The 25,403-nt window shown below is 33.0% G+C and overlaps 1 protein-coding gene across 1 annotated transcript; it reads left to right on the forward strand.

The window, feature by feature from the left end:
- The first annotated feature begins 68 nt into the window (after window positions 1–68).
- LOC132565381 (aspartate--tRNA ligase, mitochondrial-like) lies at window positions 69–22,529 on the forward strand. The gene is made up of 18 exons (XM_060230018.1): window positions 69–217; window positions 2,320–2,582; window positions 3,322–3,408; window positions 4,100–4,204; window positions 5,926–6,049; window positions 7,354–7,400; window positions 8,842–8,913; window positions 10,385–10,489; window positions 11,183–11,362; window positions 14,120–14,212; window positions 14,772–14,834; window positions 16,023–16,175; window positions 18,642–18,696; window positions 19,369–19,449; window positions 19,609–19,706; window positions 21,228–21,338; window positions 21,883–21,958; window positions 22,271–22,529. The coding sequence occupies exons 1-18, from the start codon at window positions 85–87 to the stop codon at window positions 22,426–22,428; spliced, it is 2,004 nt and encodes a 667-aa protein (XP_060086001.1). The 5' UTR covers window positions 69–84; the 3' UTR covers window positions 22,429–22,529.
- Window positions 22,530–25,403: the final 2,874 nt, after the last annotated feature.

Genomic DNA, 25,403 nt, shown 5'->3' on the forward strand with positions numbered 1-25,403 from the left:
TGAAGCTTGTTAACTACACCGACTTCAATGGCCGACACCGAGGGAAAAAAATAGCGACTGTGTACACATTTTTCACATGTGACTATGTCGTCCTTTCATTTTTGTCGACATTTATTGAGATTGATTACGAGGCGGAATCGAAATTACTCACAAAGTTCAGCTATTTGTGGTGCATGGCATGATGCGCAATCGAATAAGGAGACATCCTGTTTAAGGCGTAAGACTTTTTTCAACTTTCAACTAGTACTTGGCAACTTTCATATATGCTTTCGTCAACATTTTAAATGTTATTTTTCTGGTATAAATATAAACTGACTTGAAGATATTAATGCTAATTTCGAAAGTATATGTTAAGGCGAGGAAACAAAGTCAGATCAGTAGGCATGTAGTTCAAATGAAAAATAAATCTTTTTCAAACTAATTGGACTCGACCAATAGACAAACATGAACAGCGCTCGAACGGGCAGAGTGCTCGACCACTTTCTGTATTTCGGTTCTTATTACACATTATTTGCCCACACATGTTGGTTTAATCCCTTTAGGGATTCCTCCTTGGGATTCATTTATATCCCACGTTCGACAATGTACAAAACACTATACACACCAAAATATTGGTCCACATTTCCATGACTTTGGGGGCCGATCAATGCAAAGACTGACTTTCTTCATCTCTTGTACATATGAAAGTTTTGAATATTATTATACAAAATGACACCACAACAATATTGTCAATTGATATTTTAATGGGGTTCCCACTTCCGTTAATATCTGCCATTACACAGGTGTCATTTGACCAACTGCTAATAATTTATCTGCCATTACACAGGTGTCATTTGACCAACTGCTAATAATTTAGCAACAATTGCATGTGATTTTAATATAGCTGAAAATGACCAGTCTTTTCTAAGCTTACACAACAGTAATTGAAATTGTTCACAAGTATTGTGATTAAAACGGCAAAAACCATGTTTTGTGTTCGAGTCTAGTTATAATTTTTCAACCTGATAAATCTGTTGTTACAATTGTTTTACTGCTAATGAAAATTCTTTAAATATCTAATTAGTGAGAAATGCACGTTTTTTTATATAAGTTTTTGCTCAAATTTCTCGCTGTAAACAGGCAAGATCATTTTCAGGTGGGTCTCCTTGTAGGCCTAATAGTTTGTGGCTACATTACTGAACAACATCATGGAGGTCTGTCATTTAGAACATTAGGGTTAGGTGATTCGTCAAGGGACACAAACCATGTTAGCACAGACTGCTTCATTTCTCCTGAGAACATAAACGACCATGTGGAGGTCTGTCATTTAGAATATTAGGGTTAGGTGATTCGTCAAGGGACACAAACTATGTTAGCACAGACTGCTTCATTTCTCCTGAGAACACAAACGACCATGTAAGTGGTTATATTTAGGAAGCATCAAACTCAGATGGTCTCATGAGACCAACACTCGACCAAATTAGTTGTTACAAGACCCGCGTGCAAGCTGTCATAAGTTTCATATTAACATTATAAGGTACAACGTTCAATAATATTTTGTTGATTCAAATGTTTTGAAAAAAAAGTTAAGTTATCTGAGGATTCCAGTTATAAGAATTTCAATGTTTGTATATAGCAATGTGAACTATATTTCTTAGTGGCATTGTTATGAGCTTTGGATGTGAAATGAGGGACTTTCTGTAAATATCATTTACAGTGTTAATCAACATCATGAAGTCTGATTCTTAATATGAACAGTTTGACAGACTTTCTTTTCACAAATTGAAGAGATAACAGAACAGGCCCCACTTGTATAAAACATCTCAACTTGAGATTTCCTCAAGTCGTGATTTTCCTCAACTGATATCTCCTCAAAAACGGCTTGTATAAAATTTTCTCAGGAGGAAGTCATCGGCTAGGATGTCCTGAAATTCCTTAAAGGAATTTTCATACAAGATATTTTCAAGGAGATATTAGCTGAGGAAAATCTCGACTTGAGGAAATCTCAAGTTGAGATGTTTCATACAAGTGGGGCCAGATGTCCTGAGAAAGGGATTGACCATCTATTGTAACATTTTGTCAAAAATTTACTTTTTGCAATGCATTATTTATGGCTAAAATTTAGAATTTCTGGTTGAAATGTACTTTTAAGTAGGTTTTTTTTTTATTTCTTTGACCTAAATTTAATTTTGAATTATCAGAATTTTTCATGTTTTCCAAATTTAAGTTTTCTGAGTTTTTATTACTGAGATACTTGTAGTTAAGTGGAGTATTCATATTTCTGAGTTTTAATCAACCAGTTATTTTTAATGTATAAGAATCTATTTTTTTTATTCTCAGAATTCAGTACATGCTTTGAAGAAACAAAAGTCATCTCCAGGCCATTTAGCACTTCATCTGGTGATAATTCATTCATTAATAAGGAAACATTCACAAATCAACCAACAAGTTTTACAGACAGAACCCACTTGTGCGGGCGTTTGACCTCCGCTGATGTCGGACAGTCTGTCATACTGTGTGGATGGGTGGATCGCTATTCAAAACTGTTCCTAAAGCTATATGACTGGACAGGTCAAGTACAGGTCATGGTACCTGATGATATGGTATGTTGATCAATACAAAACAGAAAACTTGTGAAAGGGATATTCTGCACGAATCGGCAGATTTCTGTTTCTCTTTAGAACTCCTTCTAATGTCTTTTTAAAACTGTTGTCATCATCAAAATATCTTTCTTCAAGTCAGATTTGAATTGAAAAAATTGTGAAAATAACCCTTGCCGATATGAAATTTGTCTATCTGAATATGGCACATTGGAGAAACTAGGACCAAGTCACTTACTGGATCATAGATTTTATACAAGTATTGATTAAATGCACAGGTTCGCATGCTATTCAATTTTAGTTTCTGCTGGATTTGGAATTCCATGGCTTTATTTGGATCCCTTCTTTTCAATTTTGAAATATACATAAATATTTCAAACTGTTCAGTTAATAAAAAGCAAATCTAGTGTTGATAAAGTGAATTGATATTTCAATTTGAATTGTAAATTTTTGTAAGGACATAAGAAGTTTCTAATGTGAAATCCTTTCATAAAAAATACATCTTATAAAGTTCTAACTTTTTCTGAATATCATAATTGACTTTAAATACTATGATTTATCAAATTATCAATTTTCAAACTTGTTTAATTAATTTCATATTACACTGATGCTAGATTGTCCATATTTACTTCCCTAAATCCTGCTTTATTGCACCTCAAACCCTCTCCTATCCATGAAATATTTCAAGTTTCCCGAAACACTTTTTTGTGAAAGATAATGGATATTTGTAAATTAATTCAAGGTGAAAATGGTAAAATTGCTGGAGCGTGAAAATGTTGTGGAGGTCAAGGGAACGGTAACGATGCGACCAGAAAATCAACAGAGACAGGTAGGTGTAGACCAAGTATAATGAAATTGAAGAGAATTGGATACTGAGTGCATTTGTGATAACCTTGTGTTAAAAACATCTTATGAACCCCAGAACAGATTAGATTCATATTCCATACCATCACACTATTGCAATAATTATTCAGTATCAGCTGATTGACAGATAAATATAGAACTTATAGATATTTGTTTTACAAAATATGATGGGTGACATTGTTACTAATCCACCTTGACTATTTTAGCTCATCTGTAATCCCCTCAACACACCACTGGTTATATTAGAGCCTTTTGTAGAGGATGGAAATCACAAGTGTTATTCTGAATATACTGGTCGCTAAGCATTATCTTATTTGCAGATAAATGTTATAGATAGCTTTGCTGAATGTTGGAGAGATGTAAATGACATTGTGAATGTGTACAAAAATATTTTTTTTTCTAGCTTGTTCACTTTCCGTCATTTTATCAAATGTGTGTTTTTGAAAAAGAAATGCATGAAAATTTACAAACATGAAAGGTATTTCAAAAATATCTTCAAATTGTAAACTTTCTCTTTTTGAAATTTTTGCAAATTGGTTTTACAGATTATAAACATTTTTCTGTTGTCCGAACCAATCTTACACGATTTTGCAAAGCCAGGCCCCTTACCACTTTTATATCAGCTAGTTACTTATAATGACTTTTCTTGGTTTCAGGCAGTAGGCAGTGGTGAAGTGGAGATTACACCTTCAGAAATAAAAGTTTTGAACACATGTAATTCACAGATACCATTCTACCCCACATGTATCTCCTATAACAAGGTAAGTGTCAAACATTTATGTGATAAGGACACCAGAGTTGTTTTTTTAAGAGGAGGACCTGATCCTGGCAACCCTTATTCTGTTATCATAAGCTTTATACATGTAGTAAGATCTGAATTGATAACCGGTGATATTGATGTTTATAAAGAATACTTGTTTACTTAATTTTCAGGTCACATGTCCATTCTTTATTTACAAAGTCATTCATGGTTGATTATTGGAATCTTATATATAGTCCACAACAGTGAACGAAAGAAAAGAAAAATTTCCCGAAAACCAAAAATGTTATGTTCGGAACCTTGTTATATGTATGTAATGAAAAAAAAATCCTTGCAACTAAAAATAATATATATTTGAAACATGTCATTAAAGGGAAGTAATAAAAAATCTCTTAAAACAAAACAAAAAATGTTTTGTTTGGAGAGTAATTAAAGGGAAGTAATAAAAAATCTCTTAAAACAAAACAAAAAATGTTTTGTTTGGAGAGTAATTAAAGGGAAGTAATAAAAAGTCTCTTAAAACAAAACAAAAAATGTTTTGTTTGGAGAGTAATTAAAGGGAAGTAATAAAAAATCTCTTAAAACAAAAACAAAAAATGTTTTGTTTGGAGAGTAATTAAAGGGAAGTAATGGAAGTTAAACATACTCTGAAAATGTTAGGTTTGGAATTTGATTAAATGGATATCCCAAATAAAAACTTTGTGTGTAACTAAATTAACAGTACATAGTAACAAAAAAAACCACCCAAAAAACAAAGAAAACAAAGAAAAAAATAACAGGTTTAGAATATTTCTTGATGATTGATGCAGAAGTTTATGATTCTACACAGTTATAAATTAATATAAACATTATATGAGAGACTATTGATATTTTCTATGACTTTGAACTAGCTGCATCAATTGAAAATATGAATGAACTATTCTTTATCAGTAAATTCTTGATCAATGATCACGAAAAATGACTTGCTAAGAATACCAACTTATTCTGGCATATTTGATAAAATTAAGACGTCAAAAGAAAACATGGAAATTTTCTGCCAATTTTTATTAAATTCTCAACAACCCACCAGCAAAGAGAAAAGGTCGTTAAGTCCAAATTATATGCTTGATACATTTTAACTGTACAATAATAGAAAATGAAAGTAGAGAAATTACAAGACAATCTGTAATCTGACCGGAAGTGTCAGGATGACCTACATCCATCAGATTTTTTGTCTGTCATTATCATTATTGGTGTGACCCTTCATGTTTTATCATACAATGGTTGTGTTATTCAGAGAATAAACCCACACAAAATGACTTCAGTAATTTTTGTGGGAATTTTTTCTGATCAGTGTTTTTTAAAATTTAAATATTGTCCAGTTGTAAAGAGATATAGTAAGTTTTCAAAATTTGAGTGAGCCCTTCAGGAAAAGCAGGAGTCCAATTATAAAAATCACTGAGAAGATGAAGATGAAATGATTTCACTCACTAAGGTTATGACATCACAATGAGGAATATAGTTATGGAGCAAAGATGACATCAAGAGTAACATCGGAAATCATGTTATCTGTGACATTAACAACTAATGAGCCATGTGGTTATAATGGACATTTAACTTGTGTCCATTGCAACGTTGGTTCTCACAACTGACAAAGTTATTGCTTGCATTAAAATGGAATATATTTCATATTTTTTTTTGTCCCTCTTAATAAGAGCTGAAATAATATATTTCTATATTTAGGTAACCACAGATACCAAAATGGAACATCGCTACCTAGATATCCGGAGTGCACCCATGCAGAAAATCCTGCGTCTGCGATCATCTTTTATCATGAAAGCTCGTGAGTTCCTGTGTAATGATCATGGTGAGTTATTTTTAGACATTTGACTTGGTTATGAGATGCTAGTAAAATAAGTCCATATTGGGTAGATTTTCAGTCACAACATCTGCTGAAATATACTGTTTATGTATTTTCTTCAATGGTAAAAAATTTTGCAGTTTTTTTTCAAACAATTGAAGTAAATCAAATGTAGACTTTTTCTTTGGACACAGCCTGTTCCAGCTGGAGAAAATGCTTTGGTTTCCTAACTTATTCGTTTTTTTAATTCACTGAAAATTTCTATGGGAGCATACAGTCGCCACCTTGTCTGTCCGTCTTTACGTCTGTCCTTTTGTGTCAAAAGCATAACTTTGCTCACAGTTAAGCAAGGATAATGGAATTTGGTGTATACATTAATTATAATAAGGGTATGAGCAGTGTACCAAATTCAAGGCCTGCAACTCCTTATTTACAGAATTATGGCCCTTTGGTAAAATTTCATGTGCAAGAAAGACATTTTTTCGGGAGTATTCATAATTTTCACTAATACTCTTGTTATTTTGTCTTATTATTTTAACTGATAAAAATATAAGCAAAAAAAAAAAAAAAAAGGAAAAAAAGAAGAAGAAAAAAAAGAAAGAATATTTATAGTCTGCGCTGGTATTTATGGAAGAATGACTGTCAAAGTACTGGTTAGAGGCATCAGAGTTTGTAATATGTTTCATTTTTCAGTAAAATTTAAAACCTATATACAACAAGAGCAATGTTTTACAAGATTACTAGATGTCTTTATTGCACTTGAACAGCCTAAATGTGTAACCACACGTGTATAGCATCACAATAAACATGGAAACAAGACTGTCACTTTACTTAAGATTTATCACAAAATGTTTCTTCGTCAGTTTGTATATTTTTCATTTTGTCTTTTGTTAATCTCTTGAAAATATCTGTATGAAAAAATTTTACTTTAAAGAAATTGATAGAAGATGCATCATGTTTATAATAACGTATTTTGAAAGAAATTGATATACAGCTTTACAAGTTATGGTATTATAACACTTGATTCTAACTTCTCCTGAAACATTTATATAGAGTTAGTTTGATCATTAGATGGCTTCCAGTGATCATTTATTCATTCTTGTAAACTTAAAATGATTCATAAGTAAATTTAAAGATTAAGCTGAGCATGCTGATTTCCCAGAGTTACTTCCCTTTGTTTCACTCTATTAGATGTATAGCATTAAAGTTGGCAGTCGTTGGGCCGTGATTGGAGGCTGAGAATATTGAGGAAGAAATGACAACTTTTAAAAAATAATCCACTTTCTATAGATTCATTTTCTGTCTTGCAGGATTTGTTGATGTGGAGACACCAACTCTCTTTAGAAAAACACCTGGGGTAAGTTGTAAAAAAATCTGGAAATATGAAAAAAATTTTCTGTGAATATTCCAGTTTTAAATGTAGTAATTTCTCATTAATATATTACATGTGTAAGTGTCATTTTTGACATGATGTGAAATTCCTTGGAGTCCTTGGAGAGATTCTTAATTCACTCATTTACACTTCAGTGTTCCCAACCGGGGCATTGTTACAGGGCATTGTTACAGGGGCATTGTTACAGGGCATTGTTACAGGGCATTGTTATAGGGCATTGTTACAGGGCATTGTTACAGGAGCATGGTTACAGGGCATTGTTACAGGGCATTGTTACATGGGCATTGTTACAGGGCATTGATTCTTCGTTGTCTTTTGATCTCATATATATCTCCTTCTTTGATATTTAGCAAACAAGGGAGATAACCAATATATCATTTGTAATAAACACAACATAAGCACCAGTGTTATCCCTCCTGATGTTTTCCATACAGTTGCTAGTATTTAACAGTTGTGCATGTTTACAGAAATGTTCAATTTAAGTTCAAATGTAAATATAAAGGGGATAAATAAAATTTCTAGTAGATCTTTTTCACATTTTTTTTGCACCAATGTTTAGGATAGTAGCCAGTTATTCTAAATTCCTGTTACATTGTATTTATAATTGCCAAGCTGTGAACCAGGTGTGGACTACAGTTTTGCATTTTGTCAGTCCTTCTGTCCATCCTTCTGCGACATCGTCCAAGATCTGTCTCCTACAGTACATGTTACTGAAACTTCGTACTTGGGGTACATAACACACTGCCTCAACAAGATGAACCCAGATTCCTATGACCTACATTTTGACCTTTGACTGACATAAAAGAAAAAGTTTCTCCTGGCAATACCTCCTACACTTGTAATTGCTGGAACTTCAGGAAATTCTGCTTGGCAAGGCAGTGTGTCAGTAGGAGACTCTTCATCAAATTGCCTTTTTCAGCTGTTTTAATTATTTGTTCAAAAGTTGTAGCTTATATAGAATAGAAAGAATGGTACATCAACTGTTTCATTAAACTTTATTTTAAAAAAAAACAACCCAATATAATGATTATTGATGAAGTTTTTTTTCTCCTTCTGTAGTGTTTTGCCACTTAACAGTTTTGTGTTGTTTTTATCCTATATGTATCTCAAACTCTTGTGCAATGACAAAACCTGTTAATAAAGTCAGCATAGCAATGTCAAACTAAAGCTGTCAAAACCCACTGAAGTGTAAAAACCTCTTTATAAAGTCTTTACAACAATATCACTGTTCAAACTCTATTTAATGTCAAAAAGCTCTTTACAGCGGTGAAAAATAAATGCCAAAATCTCTTCATAATGATATGGACAATTGAGAAATCCACTTTAAAAATGCTAAGATGGTGGTAGACAAATGATGAGGCTGTAGATAAAGTGTTTGCTATACCTTGATATTTCCTATTTTCAGGGTGCCAAGGAGTTTCTGGTTCCTACTCGGCACAAGGGCCGATTCTACAGCTTGCCACAGAGTCCCCAACAGGTAACCATGGTGACTAGGAAAATGATTGGCTATTTAAATCCAGCCCAATCTATCTTGTTTTTTCTTTATCCAGTTTATTTGGATTCAAGTGTTGTTCATTCAGTCTATAACTGGCAATACAGAGACAGAAAATGGAAAACAATTTATTCAACTCAGTATATTAACCAGTATCTATATTGTGTTAAATTATCAACCAGTATCTATATTGTGTTAAATTATCAACCAGTATCTATATTCTGTTAAATTATCAACCAGTATCTATATTGTGTTAATTATCAACCAGTATCTTTATTGTGTTAAATTATCAACCAGTATCTATATTGTGTTAATTATCAACCAGTATCTATATTCTGTTAAATTATCAACCAGTATCTATATTGTGTTAACTTATCAACCAGTATCTATATTGTGTTAAATTATCAACCAGTATCTATATTCTGTTAAATTATCAACAAGTATCTATATTGTGTTAAATTATCAACCAGTATCTCTATTCTGTTAAATTATCAACCAGTATCTATATTGTGTTAAATTATCAACCAGTATCTATATTCTGTTAAATTATCAACCAGTATCTATATTCTGTTAAATTATCAACCAGTATCTATATTCTGTTAAATTATCAACCAGTATCTTTATTGTGTTAAATTATCAACCAGTATCTATATTGTGTTAAATTATCAACCAGTATCTATATTCTGTTAAATTATCAACCAGTATCTATATTCTGTTAAATTATCAACCAGTATCTATATTGTGTTAAATTATCAACCAGTATCTATATTCTGTTAAATTATCAACCAGTATCTATATTCTGTTAAATTATCAACCAGTATCTATATTCTGTTAAATTATCAACCAGTATCTATATTCTGTTAAATTCACAGCTGATATATTGAACTCAATTTTGGGGTATCTTTGAGATAGTGTAAGATCATACATATTTTTGTGGGGCTTAATTTTTGTGTTTATTTTTTCAAGAAACAAAACTATTCCATGGACACTTGATTTCATGCATAAATGTTAATCTACTTTTATTTAATTAAGAGCTTCATGGACAAATGAATGCATGAATTAACAGTACTCTCAAAATATGAATTCATGTATTAACAGAACTCACAAAATAAATCCCCCATGCAAAAACTGGTTTTACAGTACACCCAGCATATACATTCACTCAGGTTTTAACTCAAAGAAAAAAATAATCTTATTCACCCTAGCTGATAAACATTGTATCTCCATATTTACACAAGATGTTTTCAGCCCATCTTACGAATACATCCCTTTCAACATATTGTATAACAATAAAGATGTTTATTCAATCTCTTTTCAATTTAAGGGCATTGTTATTGATTTAAGCTATCTTTGTAAAGTCATTCTATTCAACCCAAATTTTATTTTCAGCCTGTGAATTGAATTTGTCTGACACAATTTGTCATTGGTTTTCTTTGTATATCTTTTTTTTTTGTAGTTTAAGCAGTTGCTAATGGTAGGAGGAATAGACAGATATTTCCAGATAGCTAGATGTTACCGAGATGAAACGCAAAAACCAGACAGACAACCAGAGTTTACACAGGTCAGGGATCTTCTGTAGAAAACTAGTTAATTACAGAAACTTCCCCCACAAAAATCCAAACTGAAGTCACCATTTCTAAGGTTGACTTTGATAGAGATCAAAGATTCTGTGAATTATATTTATTGAGAAACAAAATGCAGAAATGATAACCCAAGTTCAAAGGTCAGTTTTGACAGAAATCAAAGTGTTTGTAAAGCATATTATTGAAGAACTCAAGAGATAGTTATCATCCCTAGTTTACAACAATCAACGTTCTTCAAAGTTCTTCAGTAGCTCAGTTACTTCAGTGATGGCTTTTTCAAATGCAATGTTTCAGGTATGTTAGGTCTGATTGTGTTTCCTGTTTCATTAATAATGTATTAGACTCATGAGCTTATCACAGGCAAAATGTATTTTTCAAACAAAACAATTTTACAATGAAACTATACAAATGATAAATAAAGGATATACTAACAAGTTTTTTAATACTGATGGATTTACTTTCAGTAATTTATATGCAAATCAATGCAAATTTTTCTTGAATATGCATAGAATTGCATATTATTTGTATGCAAATTGATGCAAATTTTTCTTGAATATTCATAAAATTGCATATTATCTATATGCAAATTGAGTTTCTTGATGCATATTCATTGATTACACTATAATATGTAATTAGGTTAAAACCTGATTGAATGTTACGATTCTTTTCAGTTAGATATAGAGATGGCCTTCACCTCACAGACACATATCATGAGATTGATAGAGAGACTGCTACACTACTGCTGGCCCCAGGGGGCAGGGACTTTACCCAATACCTTTCCGGTCATGACCTATGATCAGGCTCTGAGGGACTATGGGTCTGACAAACCAGACACCAGGTTTGACATGAAGGTCTGTAAGAGGAAATGAAAATTATTTTACTGTATATCGAAAAAAATTCTAGTTTGTTTCTTTATACATAGGAGCTCAAACAAGATGTTTACAATCAAGTCAAAAAAATCAATCACAACAGCATCAGAGTATGTACTTTAATTTATTTAATACTGTCTCCTGGATTCGCCTTGTCTGGGTTTCATGGGGACCCTTGACCTTGATCTAGATGAAGCCCGGACAAGGCGAATACGGTAGATGGTACTAAATTTATTGAAGTAACTACTATAATGCTGTTTTCATTGATATTCATTATTCCACAAGTATATAGACTGTGAAGTGGCTTATGCCACAAGTATGTAGACTGTGAAGTGGCTTATGCCACAAGTATGTAGACTGTGAAGTGGCTTATGCCACAAGTATGTAGACTGTGAAGTGGCTTATGCCACAAGTATGTAGACTGTGAAGTGGCTTATGCCACAAGTATGTAGACTGTGAAGTGGCTTATGCCACAAGTATGTAGACTGTGAAGTGGCTTATGCCACAAGTATGTAGACTGTGAAGTGGCTTATGCCACAAGTATGTAGACTGTGAAGTGGCTTATGCCACAAGTATGTAAACTTATGCCACAAGTATGTAAACTGTGAAGTAGCTTATGCCACAAGTATGTAAACTGTGAAGTAGCTTATGCCACAAGTATGTAAACTGTGAAGTGGCTTATGCCACAAGTATATAAACTGTGAAGTGGCTTATGCCACAAGTATGTAAACTGTGAAGTGGCTTATGCCACAAGTATATAAACTGTGAAGTAGCTTATGCCACAAGTATGTAAACTGTGAAGTAGCTTATGCCACATGTATATAAGCTGTGAAGTGGCTTATGCCACAAGTATGTAGACTGTGAAGTGGTTTATGCCACAAGTATGTAAACTGTGAAGTAGCTTATGCCACAAGTATGTAAACTGTGAAGTGGCTTATGCCACAAGTATGTAAACTGTGAAGTAGCTTATGCCACATGTATATAAACTGTGAAGTAGCTAATGCCACATGTATATAAACTGTGAAGTAGCTTATGCCACAAGTATATAAACTGTGAAGTAGCTTATGCCACAAGTATATAAACTGTGAAGTGGCTTATGCCACATGTATATAAACTGTGAAGTGGCTTATGCCACAAGTATATAAACTGTGAAGTAGCTTATGCCACAAGTATATAAACTGTGAAGTGGCTTATGCCACATGTATATAAGCTGTGAAGTGGCTTATGCCACAAGTATATAAACTGTGAAGTGGCTTATGCCACAAGTATGTAAACTGTGAAGTAGCTTATGCCACAAGTATGTAAACTGTGAAGTGGCTTATACCACAAGTATGTAAACTGTGAAGTAGCTTATGCCACATGTATATAAACTGTGAAGTAGCTAATGCCACATGTATATAAACTGTGAAGTAGCTTATGCCACAAGTATATAAACTGTGAAGTAGCTTATGCCACAAGTATATAAACTGTGAAGTAGCCTATGCCACAAGTATATAAACTGTGAAGTAGCTTATGCCACAAGTATATAAACTGTGAAGTAGCCTATGCCACAAATATATAAACTGTAAAGTGGCTTATGCCACAAGTATATAAACTGTAAAGTGGCTTATGCCACAAGAATATAAACTGTGACATAGCTTATGCCACAAGTATATAAACTGTGACATAGCTTATGCCACAAGTATATAAACTGTGACATAGCTTATGCCACAAGTATATAAACTGTGACATAGCTTATGCAGAGAATATAGTCTGTTTTTCAAAAGTAAATCCTTATGATTTAATCACAGGTTTCAATAGTTTTCACATTTATGATGGGTTCCTTTCTGTCATACAGTGCTGCATTGACCAATCAAAACATTTTTATGTTAAAATTAACCAATCAAATTTGACATTGCAAACTGAAATCAATACTTTTATGTTAAACTTGGCTGTTGAAAATTCTTGTTTCATATAGGATTATATTATATTGCGTTTAACCTCCCATAGATCATCTGTAAAATTGTTGGCTTTTATGCTCTAGCCATCTTATGGTGTGGCTGCTAGTTTTTCTTTCTAAGTCCATTTTTCACATTGTGTTTTGTCTCATCCCACACTTGTCGGATGGTTATCCTGTTTCTTGAGAATCTCTTCATACTTACCAAAAGTATTATAACATCAAGTTCTACACCATATTTCAGTCAAGTTTAGCAGGTCAAAGGTCACATTTGACAAGCTATTGGACAATGATACATGTATGATAGGAGGGAGCATTCATGTCTTACAGACATTTGCTACTTTCACATTTAATATTAAGAATGTGTGTCTGCAGGTCTGTTTCTTGTTGTCAGGTTATCAAGTAAACTTCATATCATTGTGACATTTTCACAATGACATGGATAACATTGGTCAGAGTATAACATCAGAAAAATTGTTTTAGAGACAAAAATGCTTGTCGATAAAACTTCTATAAAAATCTAGTAAAGTTGAAGTCAAAAGCAACAAAAAAAAAAAATCAAAAGCAGAAATTTGATTTTGAAAGATCCACAAAATTTGTATGACAGGTGTGCAATCTGATGTACAACAGACCTACATAAGTCTAGTTTAACAATAGTAATTTTTAGCAATCACATTAAGGAAACTCAGAATTGTAATATTTGATAGATGACAATTGTTATTTTGAAGAAAGACACACATGCACATTTATATCCTGTCATGTTTTTTTTTTTCTCCAAAAATTTAGTTTTTTGAATATTTCAGCTTCAGGATCTAACTGATGTTGTGTCAGACTGTGGTATTGAGCGACTTACAAGAGCAGAAACTGTTACAGCACTCAGAATACCTGAGGGACAGGTAAAATCAATGAGAAAAATTTAGGAATGATGTAATAGTATTCTAGACTCAATTTGTTAGAAAACTATAATTGTTTTCAGAATTTATTCCTCAAATTCGTCTTTGAAAAAACGTGCAAGATTATTCACAATATGCCTTGATCTGTCATTCTATCCCTGGATTGTTTAACGTGGCTGTTATCAGATGAATCCAACTTTAAAGTACTTTGAGAAGTTCCGTTTTAGATTTCTTCTGAAGTTTGATCAGAACTACTTGTACGTTGTGATATTCTTGGAACATTTCCAAAAAATATTTCTTGTTTCAGTCGAAGGAAAATGAAATAAATATATTTAAAGATATAAAAAATTCAAATTTTGTTTTTGATATAAAGGAAGATTTTGACATAGATGTGAAAATAGATATAATGTATTGAAATGTTCTGTGATATGAAGTAAGAGGAAAGCTTATTACTGGGTAGTGACAAATATTAAAGGAAAAATAGACAGTGTTTTACTTAGCTGTGTCCCTAGAAAAGTCTTCACAAACAATTGATTCCTAATTTATGTTTTTTCTCTTATAGAAGTACTTTTCTAACAAAGATCTACAAATACTTTGTAAGCCAATCAATGAAGATGACAAAACAGTAAGTATAGGGCCATTTTTTGTAACTTATTCAGGTGTGTGGGAATTATTCCATTACCAGTGAATGTACCCGTACCAGTTGCTAGCTGATTTACGTCAAGGTTAAATGCAGTTTCAGAATTTCCTGTCAAACCTAAAACAATTAATAAAAAATAAAATACAAATATATCAGCAATTTTAACTCCTAATGATCCAGATATATGTATGTGTGTTCACTGACTCTGCTTTATGCTATAATTATGAAAACTAATGATTTTGAGTATGTTAGTTTCAGACAGGTATATCTGAACCCCTCATACTGATTGTTGCCAATATTCAACAGTTCAGACTCAGTTCTGATCTGTACCTGGCATTTCTCTTGCATGTTCTGCTGGTCCAACTGTTTCAACCATTTAGGCAATAGCAACCAGCTGGTCCAACCATTTCAACCGTTTAGGCAATAGCAACCAGCTGGTCCAACCATTTCAACCGTTTAGGCAATAGCAACCAGCTGGTCCAACCATTTCAACAGTTTAGGCAAAAGCAACCAGCTGGTCCAACCATTTCAACTGTTTAGGCAAAAGCAACCAGCTGGTCCAACCATTTCAACCGTTTAGGCAATAGCAACCAGCTGGTCCAACCATTTCAACCGTTTAGGCAAAAGCAACCAGCTGGTCCAACCATTTCAACTGTTTAGGCAAAAGCAACCAGCTGGTCCAACCATTTCAACCATTTAGGCAAAAGCAACCAGCTGGTCCAACCATTTCAACTGTTTAGGCAATGGCAACCAGCTGGTCCAACCATTTCAACCGTTTAGGCAAAAGCAACCTAGAATTGATTTAGGGCAAACTTTATTCTGCACAATATTTGTCATTTGCTAATGGTAAATGGCAAAGTGGTATAATAATGTGCCATTCAGGCCCGTTGAAAAAAAAGATGTGCTGGTTCAGAGAGAGGGGCTGAGCTTACCTGAATGGCATATCAGAATCAATTAATTCAAGGGGACAAATATTAAGGGGAGATAATTAAAACCTGAAAAAGTAGCTAAACTGTTAAATTTGACTGAGATTATGTCTTTATTGACCAATCGCTTGATTTCTTTCAACCTTATCTTAAAGCATATCTTTGTAAAATGTGGATTAGATTTGAAATCTTTATCTGGAACAATTTTAATTCACATTAAATATAAAATAACATTTTTCTATTACAGGAAATAATTAGTGCAAAGATCAACAGTGCGGATGACTGGAAGTCTCCAATTTCTAAAAACCTTAAATCAACATGTCGAGAAGAGATTAACAAAAAGCTGCAGCTTGAACCTGGAGATATCCTCCTTTTATGTCTGGGCCAGGGAACATCTCCAGTAAGTCTGAACACAGGACAAATATACAGTACAATGTGTCGAGGATTCTGATGAATTTTTACTCTTGATGCAGAGTAATCGTTTGACAAGTCATGTACTATAAGAGCATTTTTGGGAAGGGGGGTGGCTGTAATTTTCACATTTTTCGCAGTTGTATTTAAAATTCAAAATAAAATTCCTGTGAAAATTTTTTAAAAATGTAGATGACATATTTACCGCATCACCAAATTTTATGCTCTGTCAACGTACTGATTCTCTGAGCTGTCCAGCTGAAGTAAGGACATTAAGATTTACCAAATTCAATTAAAAACTGCAATTTAACTTTAAAAATATGATTTCCACCGAACCTGTGGATCTAGGAATTCACCAGACAATGAGAAACCATATAGCCTGTATTGTATATCTCATACTTCTGTGAACTGATAATGTGAAAAATGATCCCAGAACATTTTTTAGCCCACCATCTAATAGATGGTGGGTTATTCAAATCGCCCTGCGTCCGTGGTCCGTCCGTCTGTCCGTAAACAATTCTTGTTACTGCTATTTCTGGAAAAGTACTGGATGGATCTTTCTCAAATTTCATATGCAGTTTCCCCTTGGTCCCTAGTTGTGCATTGTACCTTTTTTTGGACTGATTCGAATTCAAGATGGCCGACAGGTGGCCATCTTGGATTTTGGAAGTAAAAGTTTGTTACCGCTATTTCTGAGAAAGTACTGGATGGATCTTCCTCAAATTTCATATGCAGTTTCCCCTTGGTCCCTAGTTGTGCATTGTACCTTTTTTGGACTGATTCGAATTCAAGATGGCAGACAGGTGGCCATCTTGGATTTTGAATGTAAAAGTTTGTTACTGCTATTTCTTGGAAAGTACGGGATGGATCTTTCTCAAATTTCATATGCAGGTTCCGTTTGGTTCCAAGTTGTGCATTATACCTTTTTGGACTAATCCGAAATCAAGATGGCTGACAGGCAGCCATCTTGGATTTTGAGAGTAAAATCTTGTTACTGCTATATCTGAGGAAGTACTGGATGGATCCTTCTGATATTTCATAGATATTGGTTTCCCTTGGTCCCTAGTTGTGCATTGTACCTTTTTTGGACTGATTTGAAATCAAGGTGGCCCACAGGCAGCCATCTTGGATGTCGACAGTAATACAGCACAAGCATATTGTCCATTGTCCACCTGTAACTGACTGCTATGTAATAATACTTTGGGATCTTTTTCAAATGATATTTGCTAATAGGTGCTTAATAAAAATATCTTGTGCCATCATTGAGTACATTCAATGAAGACCAGTTCATGAACATTTACAACACCTGTAACAAACCAAAAAAAATAAACAAATCTTCAAGAACTGAAAACAGATCCTCAAATGGTGGGTGCCAAGATCCCTCTGGGATCTCTTGTTTATTTATATCGTTAAAAAAAAAAACACAAAATAGAAAATAACTTTTACAGTATTATTGCAAAAGGAAAATTTGCTGACCATATATATTCCATTGGATTTTCTAACTCTCAAAGGAAGGTTTTGTTCCTTGAAAGTTTGGACACTTGATGGATAAAAAGAATTTAACAATGTCATTATGTATCCCCAACTTATCAAAGGAGGGGGAGTTACACAGTTATCACTCTATGTGTTCATCTTGATGAGATGCTGTGTTGCAGTGTAATTTTGAATTTGTTCTGGTTGGGGTTATTTTTTTGTGATCAAATTTCACACAGCACCTTAAGCAGTAAATACGAGTATGTGATTTTCCTTGATTTGCTATAAGATATTGGCTATGTTATTGTTTTTGAGCAATTCTTCATGAGTGTGAATATAGAAAATTTAAGTGTCTGATTAATATAACTAACTGTACAATACAATATCTCATGAGACATCAATAGATTTAGCTTCTCATTGAAGTATCCTAACATCAAGTTCTACAGCTGATAAAAGTTGGGTGACCATTGGTAGAGATTGTAAGACAGTTTTTGTTTGTGATATTTTGTAAACATCTTTTACTGATTTAGTTCTTATTCATTTAAGTATCAAAATATCTAGTTCTTCATCTGGTCAAGATTTCATAGCTGCTAGTCAAGGTTAAGGGTCAACATCACACTTGACCACTTCAGAATATAAGACTTGATGTTTCATGAATTTACATATAAAACAGTTAGTGTTGAAATAAATAGCTTATGTACAATATATCAAGAACTCTTCAACAGATTTAGTTTATATCAACATCACAGCACCACAACGTTAGCTTCTACATCTCATTGTGTTTTAATGGTCATCGGTCAGTATCGAAAAAAGTTTGAAATTAAAAGCTTGTATTAAAATCACTTTTTACAGTTGGTGTGTAAGTGTTACCACAGAAGGTTTCAGAAGTGTTAAAACCATATAAAAACAGCATTAGGAGTTCAGTGCATTTGCCTTTCGTTTCAATTTGGATTGAGGTCTGAAGTATATCATTTGTTTTCAGTGTGAAGTCCTTGGGAAGAAACGTCTGGCAACAGCTGCTCATTTAGAAGAAAAAGGTATTAATTGTCAATTGAGGTCTGGGGATTTGTTGTCCTTCAGTCTAGGCTTCGCAGATATTAGAAAACATCATAAAAAATTCAGGATTTCAGTGTTTAGAGACATTTAGACTGAAACAAATACACAATTCCAGCTTTTATACCATTTTATATGACATTCCTGTCTTTCAATAAGAAGAGTTCCGATCAAGGGAAGTAAACTCATAAACTCATTAATCATCACCCACACAAATACTTCAGTTATCCTGACTCAATGATGCTGATTGGTTAATAACAAGACAATGAAATAGCATTTGTAGATAAATTCACTGAATGTCTATAATTGGGCCCCTTACTGACCTGAAAATGTTGTTTTGGAGAAGACGATATCTTTACTGATCAGAGATAAGAGGAAGTATGTGATATATTTTCACTCTTGTTGAAAATCATATCAGATGTTATTGCTTGTTCAGTTTCCAAGAAAGTATGATTTAAACAAGATATAATTACAAAGAGTACAAAGTAACAATTTTTCATATTTTGTCCAAGTTTCATTGATCTTCAGTTTGAATGAAGATGCTGTTGATATGTTGGTATATTTTTATGATTTTTGTTCTATAATTTTTTTACAGTTTTTGTGTAAAAGTACAAAAGTTTGAGACTTTTGAAAAAAAATATGGATTATTTTTTCAGGATTGATGATCAGGAATCCGTCTGACTACAACATTTTCTGGGTCGTAGATTTTCCTCTTTTTCTACCGAAGGAAGATGAGGGTGAGTGACAATAACGGTTGTCTTTGTAACAATGCATTGTACATTGAATTAAAGGAAAAATGTTTGTTAAATGACCTCATTTATCTTTATGTAAAATTCAGACATTCAAGCTAAGCCTTATTCTTCATCATTTGAACTAGGACTTTGTCTTTACTCCAGATGGTAAGCTGATACCAGGGTTTGTTGAGTCTGCACATCATCCATTCACAGCCCCAGTGGAAGACGACCTTGACCTTATTTATTCCAATCCCACCAAGGTCAGTTACTCATTGGGAAAAAAATAGAAAAAAAAAAAAAAAAAAAAATACAGTGCAACTTCCCTGAACCAATTCTAATGCATTAAACAGATCATCACATGAAACCGAACGATGTATGAAATGATGTATACTTTATTACTGTAACAAAATTCTTCCAAATACCTTCTCAGTTCTAAATTAAATACTGCACAGATTAAAATGTATTGAAAATTACATCTGTAAACTGGTCAACTTGCCTTACCTGAGCGATCAACTCCTGAGTGCTGACCAACGGATGGTGAACTCATTAAATGTGCTGGCAGTTGTTAGCTTCAGGGTAGGCTAAGGTTTTGTATGCTACATACAACCAACCTGTTTGAGAGGATTTTGAATTACAATGACAGAGTAAAACGCAAATATGACTGGAGAGAGTAAAGTGTTAAAGAAACTGAAAATTGTACTAATGCAGAGCTAGAAATTCACAGTTTTGCAATTAGTTTCTCTAAGTTATTTAAACGTGTACCATAACATTTGAAACAATAATGGAGTGTTGTTGGGAAATATATTTTCACTTTATTGATCACACTAGTTAATAAGAAATATCAATTGTTATCACTTTCAGACAAACATTCCTTTTGACAGGGAACTGGGTTTAACTGTGTTAGTGAGTGATGATATCGTAGGGCAACTTTATTTTCCAATGAAATCACATATTGTATACACATACAAATATCTCTCTGTATTCAGTTAGATATGTACATTGTAAATGCTCAAAGCAAACAGAATTGTTTATTTAATGCACAGAATGAAATCGTATCTGATAATATCGAAGTTGAAACCAGTCAACTTTGTTGACTTCTGCAAACTGAACCCTTCCAAAATGCGCCAAATATTTGTGTCCCATGCATGGTCGGTATGGAGAAGTTTCTCTGTATATTACAAATTGGCTTGGAATTTTATCGTAATGTCAAAGCCATAAACATAAATTTCGTTTACAAGAAGACTTGTTTTAAACTGGATATAGTGTCTTAATAAACAGCTTACAGTTTGTTAATTTTATTATTCAGATTTATGACCTTGACCTAGTCTAAAGGTCACATGGTTTAAATACATGAAAAATACTAAAATTACAGCCCTTAGATGTTGCTATGTCATCTGGGTGTCATTTCTGTGTTGTGAATTTACAAGAAGGTATTTTGTGAGATGCAGATTGATAAAGACTAAAGAAAAGTTATTCTTGTGATATCATTGGGAAAATATTCTGTTTCCTTTTCCGATAGGATGATTGACACCTTCACACCTTGTTGATATGACAGGCAGTTCAGTTATCATTGCCACTACTCTAATTTTGAGAACATTACATTATTATGTCACATGAAAAACAAAAAGATTCTTACTTTTGTAGAACATTTGGTCTAGAACTTCTACAGAGGTTTCATGTAAATCTGTACTGTTAATATTTTGCCCTCACTTGATACAACATTTTCAGTGCATTTTTTTTTTCATGCATCAGTTTTCATTAATTTTGTTTATTTATAACAGGTACGGAGCCAACATTATGACCTGGTATTGAATGGTAACGAGGTCGGAGGGGGATCAGTTCGTATTCATAATGCAAATCTTCAAAAATATGTTCTGTCTGAAATATTGAAGGTAAGTATAGCTCAACTCTTTTATAAATCACAGTTTGTAAGTTTGAGTAACCAACACCTTCAAATTTCATTCTTCCTGTAGATGTACATATTTTCTTGGTAATTGTATTCTAGTGTTGTTTGAACTGAAAATGTTGCTCTGATATATTATTGTGCTGAATGAAATTCATTGTGGATTTGCTAATCCATCACTAATTTTCCAAAATGTGATAAAGATTTGATTGCGCTAAATTTTGTACATTTACAGTATTCCTAAATACAAGAAATTTCTTGAGAAAGTGTAAATAGATTTTGTTGAATATAAATACTGAAGGAAAAAGGATGTTTTTTTTTTTTTTTGATTTAATAAAGAAAAAGGATGTTACATTATTCATTGATGTTTCTAAAGTGTTAAGTTAAATTCAAAAAGTCAATTATCTAACATTATTGTGTTGCAGGATTGGGATAATTTTTAAATATTACAAAATATGTTTCACAGTTCACAGTACAATGTGCTATCACAATGAGAAATCACAGCATTCTTTTTTCATGTTTGGTTTTGACAGGAGGATACAAGGGAGCTAACTCATTTACTTACAGCTCTAGACATGGGATGTCCTCCTCATGCTGGCATCGCATTAGGTAAGTAATGATCGCCAGTCAGTCTTTGAGAGAGTTGTGTGAATCTCAACAATTTCAGTTCTAAATTTTCTGATGTCTGACTTGCTTGTTAAGAAAAAGAAATAAATGTGTTGCATTTTATCTGAATTTATCACCATTAACATATGATGTTGATGTAAAATTTATTCAAGGTAAAAGTAACTTTATGTAAAGTTTATACAAAATCAAGGTCATTGTTTAATATGAATTTTATACAAGGTCAAGGTCATTTTTGCATATTGAATGACCTAACTATATTTTAGGTACAATATCCAGATTTTATTTTCGTTACAGGTCTAGATCGGTTATTTGCTATCTTGAGTGGAGTGAACAATATCAAGGAAGTTGTCGCCTTCCCTAAATCATCATTAGGATTTTGTCCAATGAGCAAGGCACCATCTGAGATATCCAAGACAGATCTTGAACGATATCACTTATTACTGGAATCTTAATATTTAATTTAATGCTGATCAAATTGTGATAAAAAAACTGTTTAGAATATGTAGTATTTTATAATAAATTATGTGTCAAATAATATCTCCTTATATTTTTTCATTCCAGCTATAAATACGATTAATTTTGTAATATAAAACAGGTTTGTTTACTGTTGGTAACGTCTTTTCAAAAATTTGGAGTTTGATTTAGCTTTCATTATTGCCAAACAGTCCATCCACAGGGACAGTTTGGGCCAGAGTACTGAAAGATGTAAGAAGAACGATTGTATGAGAACTGTATTTTATATATAGATTCCAGAGAGATCTTGGTTCCCACCATCTGAGGACTCAGTAGATTACCTGTAAAAGATCATTAGTCTATATGTCTTCAAACTTTAAATTTTCCCTACTGAATAACAATTCAGATTCTGACTCCCTAGATATTTTCCTTCTTTAGATATCAGTTCTCTTGCATTGATTCATATTTTCTGTTTTCACAGTCAGTTTTTGACCCAGTGAATGTGCCCATGTAATATTTTTTCACTAAATGTAATATACTCTGACGGTTTTTCTTTAGACTCCCTAGTCAAAAAGCGATTGTGATGTCACAAACTGAAAAGCACAAAACAAAAGGCTGCTTTGCTTAATGTTTTGTTTTATGAAGGTAAGATTTTATGAAACTCATCTTGAAGCAGTAATTTTTGCTCTCACTACATAAGCTTCCATGCAGAATGGTTGATGAAATTTCTGCAAGAACATGGGAAAGACGCATTTCTGTCGAGTACCCCCATCATGAATTGGACTCGACTCTCCTCATCTCCGCTCGATAATCAACGGTGTCAAAGAAGCATGCTCTGTCAGCTGAGTAACAGAAACTGCATTTAATACTCTGTATGATTCACACTGACTCGCTCTCTTTTCACTACTCACCTTACCTAAATCTAAACCGGAGACTCTTAAGTATCACATTCTATTGGATTTTGTTGTATGCCATTGTGAAAGAACAGGGAAAATACACATTTCTGCCAAGAGCTCCGACTAGGAATAAAGCTCTATCAATTGAGCCAAAGCATGTTCCGTCAGCTTAATGACAGAGACCATATTTAGCACTATGTACAAGCCACACCAACCTGCTCCTTTTCCACAAATAAGAGGTCCAAAGGGCCTGTAGAGCTCACCTGGTTCAGTTTGCCAAAATTGATTTACTTCAACTAAAGGAAAGGTATTTAAAACTCTTGTGTCAAATTCCAAACAGGGGTTAAATGCGATGTTTGTAAAAGCACGAAGTTCTCCTTATCAAGGATGTCTTCAGTTCCAACATAAGAGGGATTTGCTCTATTTCCATTATTTGGCCCTGCGCCTCAAGTTGGCCGGATCTCATTGTTCAACCAAAAATTGATTCCCTTTACCTAATCATATTGCAAACAAAACCCAGAACATTCCTACATAAGAATCATCATCATACAGAATAAGTCCTATATCCCCTTCTGGGCCCTATCCCTCTCATCCTACAGGGCTAAGATCCACCATTTATACAAAATTCATTCTTCTTCACCACAAGCATGCTTCAGGCCACAACACAATCCATGCTTAACAATCTTCTTGAACTGATGGATCCTTTTCTGGAGAGCTTCAATAGATATAATTAATGAGGTTTACTTTGAACAGATTGATTCAACACAAATCTTCTTAAATGGAAACCACTTATTGTCACTTCTTTAATATCATTACACTTAATATCACTTCAATGAAGTCATCCAGAAAAGAATTCAGACATAGATGAATAATGTTTAGCTGTGATTGCACTGTGAAAAACACTGAATACTAGGTGTACGATGCAGGCCCATTGGGCCTCTTGTTTATAGGAGTTTTATGGTAGGTTTCTGTAGGCAGAAGCTAATCTGTTTCCAGATCTTGCAATATGACAAGCAGGCATATCGAAATCAAGAGAAAGTACAATCTATAGCAGTCATGAAAACTGTGTTTATTTATTTATTTTCTTAACAAACACATATCTGTATAGGGAAATTATAGCTTTTATTGTTCATAGTCGTCAGGTTACACAATTGTTGATATGTTTACATACAGTTACACAGGTAATATGTAATATTATGAGAGATATTTGATGGAGAGATCTATTTTAACAGGATTTTGGTGGACTAATACATATTTTGTAACTGTGATCCATATTACATAGATCTATTTCATCAAGTTTTTTTCTGGACAAAACATGTAATGTATTAACAATCAAACAAATTAGTCACAAATTTCCTTTCATAAAATATTTTCATTTCTTGTTTTCTAAACCAATACATTTGACACCTTAATATTTGATTTTTAATTTGTAAAAGCACAATATATCTACATTTTTTTTAAAAATAAATAATACAAAAGTCTTAGTTTAATAAAGTCATAAGCAGCACTTGTGGCCGAAAATAAATTAATCTAAGTTTTGAGAGTGAAAAAAACAAGAAATAAAAAATAGCTACTATGCAGTGTAATTTTGAATTTATGCAACAGAAAATCCAAAAGGCTAGAACACTTTTTCTAAACTTCTAATATTTGCCATTCAAACTTTCTGAAAAATGTTTTTTTTTTCACAAATAATTCTTAACATTGTATGTATAGTATGACACTATTACAATATGATCACAATAAAAAGAATCTACATATATATGTACTATATATCAATTACCTCTAAAAATTAGCATCAAAAGTTTTTTTGAAAATAACATGAATTGCAACAATGATATTATAAATCATACCAGTTGCCTTTGAGCTTGTTTCAAAACCAAAGTTTTCTCTAATTTCTTTAATGTCTGTCATATGTCTTTCTTTTTAATGTTATTATCATATTTTCGGTTTGTTATCGTTTAAAAGTAACGATTTTTTTTGTATCTATCTCTATCATATTATGGATACTCTGTGGCTACTTCAATGACCATTATGTTGGAGGCCCAATACTTACGATCTAGGACAATTGGAATAAAGCC

The sequence above is a fragment of the Ylistrum balloti genome, unplaced genomic scaffold (assembly GCF_031769215.1).
Source record: "Ylistrum balloti isolate Yb309-2 unplaced genomic scaffold, AGI_CSIRO_Ybal_v1 Utg369720, whole genome shotgun sequence".
NCBI classification, from domain to species: Eukaryota; Metazoa; Mollusca; class Bivalvia; order Pectinida; family Pectinidae; genus Ylistrum; species Ylistrum balloti.